The sequence below is a fragment of the Chelonia mydas genome, chromosome 25 (assembly GCF_015237465.2).
Source record: "Chelonia mydas isolate rCheMyd1 chromosome 25, rCheMyd1.pri.v2, whole genome shotgun sequence".
Lineage (NCBI taxonomy): Eukaryota > Metazoa > Chordata > Testudines > Cheloniidae > Chelonia > Chelonia mydas.
In genome coordinates this window covers 11,281,391-11,296,695 of record NC_057858.1, presented here as the reverse complement: position 1 = coordinate 11,296,695, position 15,305 = coordinate 11,281,391, and the positions used below count along the sequence as shown (strand labels likewise).

At 52.5% G+C, this 15,305-nt stretch overlaps 1 protein-coding gene across 2 annotated transcripts in view; it reads right to left on the bottom strand.

Moving 5' to 3' along the window:
• ARHGAP45 (Rho GTPase activating protein 45) overlaps positions 1–8,116 on the bottom strand; it is a 44,510-nt gene extending 36,394 nt beyond the window's left edge. Inside the window, exons 1-2 of one of the 2 annotated variants that reach the window (XM_037885627.2) lie at positions 7,676–8,116; positions 2,338–2,668 (exon numbers count right to left, since the gene is read on the bottom strand). In XM_037885627.2, the coding sequence (XP_037741555.1) occupies positions 2,338–2,668; positions 7,676–7,765 (421 nt within the window). In that variant the 5' untranslated portion in view covers positions 7,766–8,116. Of the gene's footprint in view, positions 1–2,337; positions 2,669–6,714; positions 7,642–7,675 lie in introns of those variants that run through there. The other variant, XM_037885626.2, reaches the window with a different exon arrangement.
• Positions 8,117–15,305: the final 7,189 nt, after the last annotated feature.

Below are 15,305 nucleotides of genomic sequence, written 5' to 3'. Positions count from 1 at the left end.
CAGCCTTTTCCTCCTGGGAGCTCCCCGCCCCCACATAGCCAAGCATCTTTGGAGGCAGGTGTCCAATCAGTGCCACGGACTTGCCAGTGGGGGGGAGCACTCTCACCCCCCTTCCCTTCCCTTCCCTTTGCCCATTGCCACTCTCAACGGCAGGTGCTGCCTGACCCTGCCTGCTGCTTTTCTAGCCTATTTGCTCTCTGCTCCCTCCCCCCTTCTCCTCTTCACAGCTGCCTCAGACACCGCTCTGCCCCCTCCCCCACTCTGCTGGGACCAGCCTGCCTTTGTCCCTTCCACCCCAGAGGTGGCTGCATCCACTGAGGAGTGACATGGTCTCTGGAGATCAGATGAGCAATTAGAAGTTTTGGCTCACGCTGGCTGGGGCTAGATTATGCCCCCACCCATAATCTATGGAGGCGAAATGACCAGTACAATTGCCAGCAGAATCAGTGCAGCTGGCTAGGGAGAGCAGCTGAGGGGCATTCCCAGGATATTAAAAATCACACATCCCAGGGCCCCTGGCTATGCTCCACTGCTGGGCCACAGTTCCTCCCGCCCAATCCCCCCGGCGGAGCTTGAATCACATGACACGCCTGAGCGCAGCGGGTTCAGTGGAGTGGGGGTCATTCACCCCAGGCAGGGATGAGACTCCATTGATTTCAGTGGGGCTGGGCTCATTGACATCAGCTGAGGAGCTGGGAGTTCTCTGTGCGGGATGAGTCCAGGATACCTTCCTAGTTAGCACTATGCAGTGGGGGTTCGTTGAGCCAACCATGAGCCCCAGAAGGTAGGTCAGCGTCACCCCCGTTTTGCTGCAAGTGTTTCTGATTCTCCTTGCCCCAGCTTTCTGGCCAGCTCAGTGGAATTGCTCCTGGTTTACGCTTACGTCTGTGAGAGGAGAATCAGGCCCGGTGGGGTTGTTTCACGTTCCCACCAGTGTGAGGGAGCAGAGAAGTCTGCTCTGAGAACATCTGACGGCCCCTTTGCACAGGGCTACATGATGACACAAAGTGCAGAGGAGAATGGCAGCTGCTGGCTCCCAGCCTGCATTGCTAGAACACCACCTCTCTCGGCGTGGGGTGGAGACTAGGATTTTGTCCCTAGCTCGGTGTGATCAGTTTGTAACTTTTGCCAAGTGCTTTGGGATCTCCCAAGTCTGGAACAGGGATACTATTACATAGCACTTGGATAACCCTTTCCATTTCCAGTCTGTTAAGGTCATTAATCCTCCAACATGCATGGGAAGTAGGTAAGTGAGTAATATTACTGAGGAAACTAAGGCACAGAGCAGGAAAATGGCATGTTCAGGGGCTCAGTGTCAGAGCCAGGATTAGAATGCCAGAGCTCCTGCTTCCCGGCAGTCCCCTGCACAGATCCACTCTCTGACACCACTGGCATGCCTGTGTGGGATTGCCCAGGCTCGAGGGGGAGAGGCAGGCTGCCTGGCACTGAGGAGGCGAGATCTCATTGGGATTATTTCTGTGACGTTATCCCCTGTGAGCACAGGGACTCCCGGAGGGTTTGATGCCCATGCACTGCAAACAGCCTGTCCTCTCCCACCCTGCAGAATCTTCTTCCTCAATCCCCAGCACTCTGGAGGGTGAATCAAGCTCAAGCATCTGGGAGGGGGGTCCAGCGTTTCCAGCACGCCAGCCACCGGCAGCCATGACCCGTGTGTGTGATTCATAGCTGGGTGACTGGCGCAGGGAGCAGCAGAGCACAAGACCAGTGCTGACGTCAGATCCAGGAGGCCAGAGCATGGCATGGATCAGCCCCAATGCATGCACAAGGCCACCAAACCCATGGGCCAGTTTCTATGGGATGGGTAAGTGCTGGCTGCAGGGTCCTGTTGCCAAAGGCAAATCAGCCAGTGTCCCCTCTGCCAGCCCCCCGTGCAAACAGGGCGATGCCCTGATTTTCAAAGCCTTCTCTGATTTTGAGGGCCTGTTCTATGGGGCACATTCTCAGTCCTGGGCCTTATTGTCTGAGGGGCTTAGCGCCAACTGAGGTCACTGGGTGCTGCCAGGGCCCAGCACCTCTGGGAAATCTGTCCCAGGGTGGCTCAAAATTAGGCCCCCCAAAATGGAAGCATCCAGAAATCAGAGGCTGTGGCTGAAAATCCGAGGCTCCTGGCTATTTCTCTGCCCTAGGCTGCCTTCTGCTGGCCTGCCTGGACACAAGGGTCCCTTTCAGAGCCGGGGAGCCCCTTGGGGCCTTCCATTCTATCCCACCTTACTCTGCCCCATTCATTACCAGACACGATGGAAACCCCTGTCCAGGTCTTTACATTCCACAAGTCCCCTTGGGAGCAGGAGGGCCCAGGTGGTCATGGGCACTTACCGTCTCTGAGGACCACGTCTCTCAGCTTCTCCAAACCCTCGGCAAACCGGGCCACGTCGGCCAGGAGCTGCGAGATGTCCTCCACATCAATGAAAGTCCCCTCCCCGCTGTCGATGGGGCTGTAAGAGGCAGGGGTCTTCTGTCCCTTGGTGATGCCCCGGGTGCCCGCAGGGGACAGAGGGAAGCCAGCAGCGCTGGCATGCCGGCTCAGGCTGGTGGGGCGCTTGAGTGTGCCCACTGTGCTGGGGCTACTGCTGAGCTTGGAGCTGGACATGGACAGGTCCACCAGGCTGGAACTCGGCGCTTCCAGGCAGTCCTTCCGGGGCAGCTCCTGATGGGACAAGAACATGCGTGAGCATGTAATGGGCAAGAGGGAAGGGGCTTCCAACCCTCCCAGAGCCAGTGGGGAGGAACCAGCCCCACAGGGGTTGCCAAGGCTGTCCTCACACTTATGAACCTTCATCTTAATTAGGGGAGGGAGTGCAAGGGTGAGAGCAGGGGACAGGGAGTCAGGACTTTTGGGTTCTAGCTCCACTCTAGAAGAGGAGTGGGGTCTAGTGGGTAAGGCAAACGGGAGGGCTGGGCAACAGGACTCCTGGGTTCTATCCCTAGCCCTGAGATTGGACTATGGGTAGTTGTTACAGAAGGGCACTGGGAGTCAGGACTTCCTAGCTCTGCTGCTGACTATTTTTGTGACCTCGAGTAAGTCACTTAAAAAAAAAAACTCTCTGTGCCTCAGTTTCCCCATTTAGGAACTTTTTACAAGGATGCGATGAGATTTAATGGGTTAATGGGCCAGATTCTGATTCCAGGAACCCTGGTGTAACTCGTGCACTGAAACCGGAGGGGTTACTCTGCATTTTCACCAGGGTAAATGAGATCATGGTCTTATCATCAATTAACAGCTACAGAGTTTGCATTTTGTAACAAGAAAAGGCTTAAGGAATTGAAGGAACATTTCCTCCAGCAATTGAGGGACAGTCTCCGAAGATGAAGACAGTGAGTGACTCAGCTGGGGAGAGGAAAATGACTGAATTGCGAATAAAAGTTGGCAGGTTTAAATGATTCACCTCTCAGAGCTATAAGAGCTGCATTCTTTGCCCTGTGTGTGGAAGTCCCGGTGACACCAGTAAGAATTCAGGTCAACAGTGCGGGTAGACCCCCCTGAGACCACAAAATGACTGAACAAAGATGAATTACAATTTCGATACAACAAAATGATTGCAAAATTCTTGGAACAAGACAGTCTTGATCCCACTAACACTAATACCGGGCTACTCAGACCTTCAGGAGCCAAACCAGCGATCAACGTTACCCGAAAGAGCCACAGGAGTGTGAATTCAGTGTTCCGTTGTCTATCGAACTATTCCTATTTAGATAGTATGGCAGGGGAAATATTTATAGATATTATTCTCACAGAAAATAAGTTAACTTAATTGGTTAATAACATCATCAAAGCATCCTGATTGGTTAATAATTAAATCTCGCTGTGTTTGAATATTGCTTGCTGCACAGAGCTGCAGGAGACACATTCAAGAGCCGCACGCAGCTCGTAAGCCATGCTCTGAGTATCACTGGCTGAACAAGCTGGGAAAGCCCTGCTAGAGCACAGCTCCCAGCTGCTTCTGATCCAGCCCTCCCAGCAGGAGGCGCTGTAGGAAGCATTTGTAGAAACACTGGCTATAATTTAGGGATGCTCGCAGGTCACTGTCTGTCCCAGCATCTCCCTTCTGGAGGGGCTGCCCAGACTGGGATGAGGTTCCCAAGAGTTCTCGATTTATAGAGTGCCACTAGGCCAGACCCTGAGGTACTGATCCACTTGCGGCCTTGATCCACTGCTCTGTACCACACAGCGACAGCCAGGCACGGAGCTTTATAAGCTCAGCCCCTGCACCACTGGAAACACCCACAGGAACTCAAGAAGCAAAGTCCCACAGGGGTGAAAATACAATATGGCCTTCACAGTCTCAGTTGCCTAAGACCTTCCCCCAAGACTTTCAACACGTAACCAGCCCTTGCTGCTGGACCTTTCACAAGCATCAGTCATCAACTCGGAAACCACAGACTTTTCTCTCTGATCACTGAGCTGGGTTCTTCCATGTCCCTGCTGGCTGCCTGGCTTATATCAAAAGGAGGACTTGTGGCACCTTAGAGACTAACCAATTTATTTGAGCATAAGTTTTCGTGAGCTACAGCTCACTTCATCGGATGCATACTGTGGAAAATACAGAAGATGTATTTATACACACAGACCATGAAAAAACATCTGTATTTTCCACAGTATGCATCCGATGAAGTGAGCTGTAGCTCATGAAAGCTTATGCTCAAATAAATTAGTTAGTCTCTAAGGTGCCACAAGTACTCCTTTTCTTTTTGCGAATACAGACTAACACGGCTGTTACTCTGAAACCTGGCTTAGATCAGTTACTGGTCATCTCTCCTCCACTGTCTCTTCTGGTGTCTCTCTCTGCACCGGGGCTCCTTTTGCCATGTGGAATTACAGTATTGAGCACCCTATACCACTTTATATTATACTGGGTTGTCCTCTACCAGGTGGGTTGACAGTAGGTCATTGTATGTCACACGGGGTTCCATGGGACGCCCAGTGCCAACGTCGACATAGAGCAGGTTATTCTGTTCATGGATTTGGAGTACTTTCCTCCACCTTGGCTTTGGGTCTGGCCTAGGAACCGGAGTATGTGACACTGTATTGTAATCATGCACAAATGCCATTAAAGAGCATGGCTGGTGCAAACTGGCCAAAGCCAGGAGATAATGGAGAAGCCGAGAGTTCAGACTATGTTCTCCAACTCCCGGGCACAACTGGGTGTGCAAGAGGACAGACATTGCCTCCAGGCTAGAGTGTTCCCCGTAGGTGATTTGCCATGATTTCACACTGTGATGAAGACACCATGCTGCGATGTAACGCGATGTGGCATTGTTGTGACACAGTGTCACCACGTGATGGTTCAACATCCTGATCCCCACGGGAGCTTTTCCATTCCCAACTCAAAGAAGATTTGTTGGCTTCCCACAGGGGATTTCAGATCAAATGCAGGACAACTCAGTTCTAATGTGTGTAGGTGCTGGAGGAAGAGCTTGTGATGGGCCAGAGACAACTTTGAGTTCTTCCTATGCAGTCCCATTGACTTCCAGGGAATCTAGTACGTGTAAATGGAGAATTTGGCTTGATACGTTTCCCTTACATCTTTTATCTGGCATTTCCTATTCTACAGGTTTTGCATATGAAATACCCCGTCAGTGTGTCTGTACTGGGAAGACACCTGGTCTTTCAAAGCCAGTGACAGAAGGCTGTAATAAACATAGAAGCCATAGGAGGGCATCGCTGTGGACTGGAGACCCATGAGCCATTCCCTGCCAACCATGTCTGGTTTGTGGGTAGAGTTGCATCAGAAACCATGGCTGATAACAAAAACAGTTTCAATTACAGAAAGGAAAGGACCAGCCAGCCTAGCTGAGCAGCCAGCAACGGCGGATGTCTTCTCTCTGGCCAAAGGCGCATTATTTAGCACAACACAAAAGGAAAGCAGGAGTTACCTAGGAGAGCCCCATGAGACCACTATATGATCAAGGATCTTCTAGAGCCACCCATAAGGGACAGCATGGCTCAGGGACTTGGTGGCGTCTTCCACCTCTAAGCCAGTGATTCAGATCCATGCCACTTTCAGTAGTTCCTATCAGACGGCTGTTCGGCAGCCTGGGCGTGAAATGGGTCAGGTGGGTCTCAGCCCAGTTCTCAGCAAGCGTGACAAAACCCACCCCAGCTGGTAGCGACTGGGCCTCGTGGTGGCAGTGTCAGCCACGAGCCCAGGAACTGGATGAGCCTGCGGGCTGTCCTCCCCTCTCCCCTAGAGATGGTCCCTCCAGGGCAGGGCTGTGGGGAAGCTTCTGCTGCCTTTGCTCTGGCTGCTCGGTGGATAAATAGGGCCCTTCTCTCTCAAACCCTGGCACCGACCTTCGCACGAGGCTCAATTAGAGACAAAAAATGAGAAATGAACCCCCAGGAGGCTGGCGGGGACTGTGAGTTCCAAGATCCCAGAAGGATAAACGACAGGCAAACTGAGCCAAGAGGAATCTCCAGACCCCTGCGAACCCCTATCCAGGAGCGAGACATGATAACACCAGGCAGCCCCCTCTGGTGTTACAAGCTACTGGCTCCATGGGCTTTGGCAACTGCAGGGTGATACGTTCCCTGTCTGGTGGCAGCTTTATTATGCCTCACAGGCTTGGCTAGGAGGCCGGAGGGGTTCTAGTTGAAATCATGGGGCTGGATTCCACCTGTTTCCCTGTTGCCCCCTGGGTGGAGTTGCATGGACAGAAGCAGAAGGCAGAATTTGACCCTGGGTTCCCACCTACCTTCAGCCACACCTTTGGTTTGTAGGAGAGGGAGTCCAGGGCATGCTCATGTGAGCCGTGTTTCTTTGCCATTCTCCTGAGCTCAACAGAGTACGGGCTGTAGCTGTTCTTCCCAGTTGTGTGTTTGCTCAGCATCCTCTGATCTTACACACAAGGGGCCTATGGGCTGGACCCATCCACAAACCCCCAAGAACTGGCCCAGAAAGAAGGATGGGGAAGGAGGAGCAAACAGAGCCACTGCCTTTTAAGAAGCTGCTGGACAGTTTTCGACGGCTTTGGGACCCACCCCATTCCTTCTTCAGAGAATCTGTATTTTAAATTGAGTCTCTTTCTAAGGAGGGGCTGAGGTGGGTCAGGGTGTGTGTCTCAACCACAGTTGTTTCCAAAGCCGCAGGAAGATGAAGCTGGGAGCTTCCCTTTTTGCCTGCTTTGGAACCCCGTGTAGCTTGTTTAAAAAACATCCACACGCTCCTGTCCGTCCCCCTTTGCTCCCTCCTTCCAGAGCTGACCCTAGCTCGCAGGAGGAAGCTGACCCCAGATAGCCCCCCCCAAACTCTGATTTCTGTTCTCTGTAGCATAAATAAAGATGAGCTCCTGTCTTCCTCCTTCTCCGGCTTTGATCTCATTCCCTCATTGATCTCATGCTGCAAAGTTGCCTTCCATAGACGCGAATGCCAAATCCTTTCTCCCATTAATAATCATTTCCCTCGCTTCGTTCCCCAACGCTGCTGCTGCTGCTGCTTAATTTCTTTCATCCCCCACCCCCCTTAATCATATCTTCTCTCCTTTTCAAAGCCAGCTTCCATACAGATAAACTATTGCCTAAGGTATCTTCCCCCCCCACCCCCTCCTCCCACCACTGCCCTAAAAGTTGGTAATTTTCAGAGCCACCCTCCCTCCCATTGCATCTAGCCTTTCACATTTGCATTGAGCAGAGGGAAGAGGATGCAGCGTTACTTACAGATGGGGTTTGCGGTATGGGGCTTCCTGCCCTGGTCTTCTTAGATATGGAGGGAGTTTTCATTAACTCGCGTTTCTTCCTTGAAAACATCTTTCCCAAAGGTAGAGCAAGATCTTTCTTGCGTCCCACCCCAGGCGATCCCCAGTCTCTTCGCTCCCCGCTGGGGTTCACTTTCTCTTTCTCTCTGTTTCCATCCACCACGGCTTGATTCCTGGCCTGGCGTAGATGCCCCTGTGTAGCTGCAGCCTGCCCAGCTCAGGCTCAACTCCCTTAGCAGTTCAACCACATTAGCTCCCCGCTTAACTGTCAGGGCTGAGGCATGTGATACTGACTTATTTCCTGATTGGCGTGTCAGGCTAACCTGCAGACACTTCACAGGGCAAGGCAAATGTGCAGAGAGAGAGACAACAGCAGCTTGATTCCTCTTTTCTTGTTTTGTTTTTAGAGGTTTGACTTTTGTTTTTTTTAAGTGGGGAGGGGAAAAATGGGTTGTGACCGCTGTTTGTAGGGGGGCCGGATTTCTCTCTTTGAGATGAGTTTTCCCCTGGGGGTTTAATTAGCCCCGTTTTCCAGATAGGAACTGAAGCCAGGAGAGATTAGAGGGGAAATTTCCAAAGACACCAAGGAGAATTACGCCCCAACTCCTGCTCAGTTTCAGTGGGAGACAGGCACCAAATCACCCTTTGTGCTTTTGAACATCCCCCTATTTATTATACTTACCTGGCCCCTAGTGCCAGAGCGCTTTACAAGCTTTATTTGTATAATGTATTTATTCCCCCCCTCCCCCCCCCGATTTTACAGATGGGAACTCAGGCCCAGAGAGATGAAGTGACTTGTCCAAGGTCACAGAGGACATCAGTGGCAGAGGAGGGAATCAAACCTTGGGGCAGGGACTGTCTTTTTGTTCTGTGCTTGTCCAGTGCCTAGAACAGGGGGGTCCTGGTTCACAACTACGGCTCCTAGGTGCTACAGTAACACAAACCAATATTAATCACGCCCCTGCAGCCCAGCCCAGTGCCTCAACCACAATACCACCCCCCCGCCCCTCTCGTTTCCTAGAAGCAACATGGTTTGTGGCGCCCAAGACATTAGATTATCTTACAAAATCTTTGTCTAACTGCACCTGCTGAGTGGCTGAGTGAGGGCCTCACTTTGTGAGCAGGTCCTGAGAGGTCCTGCCTGGCCACCCTGCGCATGCCGACAGGTACGATTAGCCTGTGAAACTCCATTGCTGCACCGTGAAGCCAACAGTTCAGCGATATGAAAAGAGGGATTAGAGCCACTGGTACGGGAAATCTAGGGTTACAATAGTAAATGTTAGAAATAACCGAGAGGGGGATATAAACCCTCATGCTTCGTGGCATAAGGAAATTCTGACTGTGGTCACTCAGCAGATAAGTCCCCGGGCAGGTTATCCTGCAGCAGCAGGGTTCTTGCACCTTCCTCTAAAGCATCTTGGTACTTGCCGCTATCAGAGGTAGGAGGCAGAGCCAACCTAGTCTGACAGTTTCCTGGGTCCATTCTTGCTGACAGCAAAGCGGAGAGAGGGCAAGCCACACCTTGCAAGATCGGGCCCAATTAACCCATTCTGTGGCCCCTGGAGGGGAGACAGGTAATTAAGGATTAGAGCCAGTGTGGGGAGAACCAAACTTGTAGGGCACGAGAGAGCGAAGACCTAGGAGAGAGGTAGCTGGGGATTTCTGCTCTCTGGGAAAGGAACCGCAGAGGGGCCTACAGGAAGGAGCTTGTGCCCTGGGACAGTCCTGAAGGGTGAGGCAGCTGGGGACAAGGCCACTCCTAAAGCAGGCCTGGGAGAGGAGATTGCAGGGAAGAAGCCCTGAGGGTCAGGGAAGAAGACCTTGGCAGATCATTGGAGAGGGATGAAGTGTCTGTGGAGGATTGAGCCTGGAAGAGTTGGAGTTTGGACGTTGTTCCCCCAGAAGGCGTGGGACTTTTCGTGTGACCCGGCTGGAGAGCCAGGTCACCGCACAGACCGCCAGAGGAGGAGGGAGAGGCAGAGGGGCTGCAACACTGGGTCTTGCAAGAAGGAGGTGCTCTGGATAGTGAGGCTATAGGGTGACTACTGGGAAAGGAAGGATCAGCTGGTATGCATGCGTGTTTCATGTTGCTAGCTCTGTCCCTGCCCCGATGAGGTATGGCTGGGTTGTGGGTTTGAGTCTCAGTTCCTCCATTCCTGTGCTTGGGGCAGGGCTGCAGGGTGTTTTTAAGGTGGCTTTCAGCCATCTCTGCACTCCCTGAGTTCTGGGGTTGTTCAAGGCACTTCTTGGCTCCTGGTGCATGCTAGAGCAGCCTCAGGGCTGTTGTCCTTATGCTCTGCTTCCCATGCCCCCCTGGACCCTGGCAATGCTCTGTGGCTGCAAACATCCACTCTATCTGCTGGAAGCAGAGGTGGTACAGGGCCCTTATTCCTGTTCTTCAGCAGCCACGGTGCAAGGAGGCCCCCAGCACAAGGAGTATTCTTGGGGGCCCTTTCCACCCACTTTAAGCCCCTGCCCTCGTGTAACTGAGAACTGGTCCCGGTCAGTGCAGTTTAAGGGCTTGATCCTCGAGTTATCAGGCAAACTGCCCACTGCAGTCGGTTGCCTGAGTAGGGACTGAAGGATTGGGCCGCATGGCTGAAAGCCTCTAGTTGCATGGAGCAAGATGAGGAGTCTGCCTGTGGCTGGGGATTTGCCTGTGGAGTGGTGCTAGGCTGGGTGTCTGCTGCAGTTAAAAGTGGTCTCACGGGAGACCAAAGTGCCAAATTTGAGCAGCTCGGCATTATTAACCCGCAGATGGCCGGGCTAGCCTGGGCCGGTCTCTTTAGGTCAGAAGTTCTCAAACTGGGGGGCACACAATGTATTCGGAGGGGTGGCATGAGAAGCTTTAGGAGGGGGGAAAAAAACATACTGCACACATTTTATCCAGGCAATGAATGGCTGGCGAAGGCGATTCCTCCAGACAGATCAGGTCCTTGGGTGGCGCTGGGTGTTTGACTGCCGGTGGCTCTGTGATTGTGACGGATTTCTGTGATGCTTGCCGAGCACGGTACGAAGTCTTTGCCATCGGTACGTGACTCCATTGGCTACGACACCGTGTGCACGTCTCTCTGAGCGTCGCCCGCCATCGCAGTTTTGCTTTTGCGCTTAGGACAATGGCGGGTTGGTGTGTTTGAATCAATGCCAGGCTGTTTGTAAGATTGCGTGAGGGTTGCACGTTGCTATGCTTGTGTGGCAGGGGTGTGTGGGTGTGTGTGTGGTTGCATAAACTACTGCAGACACAAAGAACGGGAGGGAGGGGGGTGATCAAAAAAGTTTAAGAACCGCTCCTCTCGGTGAACTCTGCTGCCGCCCGTTGGCGAGAAGGGGCGGTGAAACCATGGAAAACGGTGCATTCCTGGACGTTGTTCAGGCCTTGGGGTTCCCCTCTGAGCGCCAGAGAAGTTAGTGACTCTCTCTCCAGAACTGCTGGCTTTGGGTTTAACACTTTAGCCTCTTCTCAGTTTCAATTTCTGACCAGGAAGGAAAACTTTTTCTTGACTCTTGGTATTTGTATGATGGTAGCACCTAGAGGCCCCGACGGTAGGGTGACCAGATGCCCCGATTTTACAGGGACAGTCCCGAGATCTGGGGCTTTGTCTTATATAGGCGCCTATTGCTCCCCATCCCGATTTTTCACACTTGCTGTCTGGTCACCCTACAGAATGGGTGCCAGGCTGTACAGACACAAAGTAAGAGACAGCCCCGGCCCCAAAGTGCTTACCATCTAAATGGCCAAACGGCTGGGTGAGGAAACAGGTGCAGAGAAGGGAAGTGACTTCACCCAGCAGGTCAATGGCCAAGCTAGAAATCTATAGCTCCCCTTCCAGCGCCATATCTGCTAGGCCGCCCTGCTTCTCCTTTCCCACCTTCTTTTCTTTCTCCTTTCTCTTGCTTCCTCTCTCTCTTCTATTCCTGTCTCACATGTTTGGTTCTCTAGGTGTTTATATGGGAGCCACCCCCATGGTATCTGACAGAATTTCTCTCCCACATTACGCAAGAACTCTGGCCAAACTCCCCTTCCCCACCCGCCAAAGGGGGCATATTTTAGTGAGGGACTTATTTTTACCTTGTAAAATGGTCACCCTCTCTCTTTACTTAAAGGGGGGGGGGGGCTTGACGCTCATTTATACCAGCCTCTGTGACCCACCTCCCCGAGAGCCTCTCCTGCCGGCACAGCGCTGTCTGCAAGCGGGGCCCTGGAACAGTTGGTATAGCGGGGGGTGCTGAGAGCCATTGAACCGAACTGTAGAGCTTGTATCTGATGGAAACCACTTCAAGCCAGGGGGTGCAGCAGCACCCCCCGCACCCCTAGTTCCAGCAGCTATGTCTGGGGTAGGTCGGGCTGTGGATTACATTACACGACATGACTCGGGGTGTGGATTTCAGCCCTGAGTGATGTAATTACACCAGTACGGGTCTGTGGTGTAGACCAGGCCTCAGCATGCCCTGGGTGTCGAGGACCTGGTGATGTTGAGACAAGACCGTGGATTATATACGTCCAAATGTGGCCTAGGGTCGGGAGCCCAGACAAGAGCAGGGGGAGCGCTGACTGGTGCCGGTGCTGTGGTCAGAGGCCGGGCAATCTCCAGCAGCTGGGTTCTCTGAAATCCCGTCACGAGGGGTCGCTGTTGGAGCACTTTAGACTCATGGAAAGGGACTGAGGTTGTTTTCTCTCCTGCGCAGGGACCGAGCCCTCTCTGCAGGTTCGATGGACACATGGTCCTTGTATGATGCTGCTCTGGATGAGGGGGTTCTCCATGGCTCTCTCCCCCTCTACAGGCTTCCTCTGTCCTTGGGGACAGCCCGGCGACAGGGGCCATATAAGTCCTTGAATAGCTGGGCTATCCCCATTTTACAGCTGGGGAAGCTGCCACACCGATATGACGTGACTTACCCTGGCTCGCACAGCAAATCAGCAGCACAGCCAGGACTTGGATCCATGTCCCCTGAGCGCTGATCCCCGCTGTAACCACTAGGCCAGCCTTCCTCTCGACATCTCGCTCTGCTCTCTGCCTCCCACTGTTCAGAGCTGGCAGCTGGGTCCTTTCGAAGAACAGGAATTAGCAGGGAAGAACAAATCTCTCGAGCTAGAGCAGTCGGGGACGGGGCATCTTTTCGTTCCGTGTCTCTACAGCGCCCAGCATGATGGGGTCGTGCTCCGTGACTGGGGATCCCAGGTGCTCCTGCAGTACACATAATAATGGGTCAAACCGGAAAGAAGAGAAGGACTGAAAGTAATGGACTCACAGGCTCAGATTCTGTTCTGTGTCCCTGTTCAACTCCTGTAGCAGAGAACCAAGTGTGGCCAGTTGTATGGACGCTGCTGACAGAAGTGGGTGCCAAGGGGAAGGGGGACTCAGCAAATCTTGAATAACTGGTAATCTCTGGGGAGGTAACTGCAAGTGACTACGGTTCTCTCCAGAGACATCAATGAAACCCCTGCAGCCAAGCGCCCCCGCCCTTGTGGGATGTCTGGAGCTGGCATGGGATTTGAAATGTGCAATTTGGACTGCTGTGCTCGGCTAATTAATTATTTGAATTAATTATTTCTGTAGTGCCAACCATGTGCCAAGGGCTTAGTTTCATGGTGCTGGCACAGAAGGAAGATGGCAGGAGAGCAGCAATCCAGTCCTTCCTCCCTCCCCCCACTGCCCGGCGGAGAGGAAACGCCAACATCTTCAAAAGCTGACTCTACCTGAGGCTGCCTTAATTTTGGGGAGTCCAGTTCGAGACTTCACCGGCCTCGGTTTTTTCAGAGGCATTGAGCTCTTGGGGCCAGAGGTACAAAAGAGCTCGGGGCTGGATTTTCAAGTACTCGCTACCCATAATTACAGCCCTTGGTGTTCCTGGAGCTGCAGGGTCTCAGCACCTCTGGAAACCAAGCTAAAGGTGTCTCAGACTGGGCCCCCCAAGATCCCTGGCTGAAGAGGGTGAGCGCCCACTGACATTCCTCTGGGGGCCATAGATCCTGCTCCCGATGAGTCCAGTGGGAGCATGAGGAAAGGCCCAATGTTGCATTTTTGGCCCATTTCCCCTGCTGGTTGTGTGGGTCCCTCACACAGGAACAGCGGGGGAGAGCGGGGGGACCTAAGTATTGCCAACCCCAGTTTAAAAAAAATCACAAGTGTCGTCATCCCCCCACAAAAGATCATGAGATTGGCTTAAAAAGCATCAATTGTTTCCAAATAATAAACATCAGGGTCCTTTCTATTTGCCTTCTGGCATGGGAGCCTTTAGGAGTCACATTTTCAAGCTTTCCTCCATAAATACGAGGACTAAAAACTTATTCTCCCCCCCCCTTTCTTTTTTGAGGAAAGTTGAGATTGTCATGTACTCACAGGACTCCAGCAGCTGGAGCTTTTTTTTTTTGCTTTTTTTTTTTAAATCCAGCACCAGATACAGTGAGGGATGGCACCATTGGAAATGTTATTTAATAAATTAATAAAATGCGGTGGCAAACCCCAGTGAAATTGGCAAGGGAGGGGTGGGTGTAGGACCTGAGATTGCATCCAACCCTCTTTGAAACTGACTAGATTTCCAGCTGAGGGCACCAGCACCCATTTAATCAGATCAGTGGATCAGTCCCAAACTGCCGCTCCAGGGAGGCTGACAGCCTGGGTCACACATGCTGGGAGTGGAACAGCGTGAGGTTAATCAGCACTGGATGTCATCTCCTGGGAGAGGCACATGTGACTGTGTATCACCAGGAGGAGTGAGCCTGCTGGCTGGGTGGCTCTGTTTGTATCCCTGCCTGTAAATCACAATGTCCCTTGGAATTTTCCAAGGGTGGAGGGGAGAAGTCTGGGGTTTTTCTAGCAATGACTTTTGCCTCCCCTGGGAGCACAGAATACGTATTCCCACTCAGGCACTGGCTTGAACTTGGTTCCTTATTCCTAGTTCCTTAATCATAGTTCTCAGGTGCATATCTGTAGCCAACCAGGCCATGGGTGGTCAGGCTTAGTGGTTGAAATGAGAGTTTGGCCTGCCAGTTAGAGCTGGGTCCAGGGCGGGCCGAGTCCAGGAATGAGCCGAGGGTCAGTACTGGAGGGACAGAAGCCGAATGAATGCCAGAACCAGAAGGTGAACCAGATGTGGAGCTGAGGATTGAATCCAGAAATCAGAATCCGGAGTGGAATGGGGGCTGGAGCCAGAGCAGGTTCAGAAACGAAGCTGGAGCGGGGACTGGAAACAGAGCAGGAGCAGAGCAAGTTCAGCTACAGGCAGGGTACACATTGAGCAGCCACTGATTGGGGTGTCAGGCTTATGAGTAGGGCTGCTAAACCAGCAGCCAGTCAGGGGATGCGGCTACTCTCAGTCCCAAGTTGAGTGCAGGAGAGCTCGCTTCTTGTCTACCAGCCAGGTTAGTCGGGGAGCCTGGCAGGAGCTGGGCCCAGCTGCTTTGGCCCCTGACAACATTCAAAGACCGAATAACGTTTAATCAATGTAAGGTTAAATTTTTAGAAATTCACCATATTTAATGTGATTGAATTTTAGAACAATAGTTATCCGGGTCATCCCGCTTGCCCAGTAGCACCCTACCCGTCTGCTGGAATTTCCCCGGTATTCCAAGATTGATTACAGATTAACAC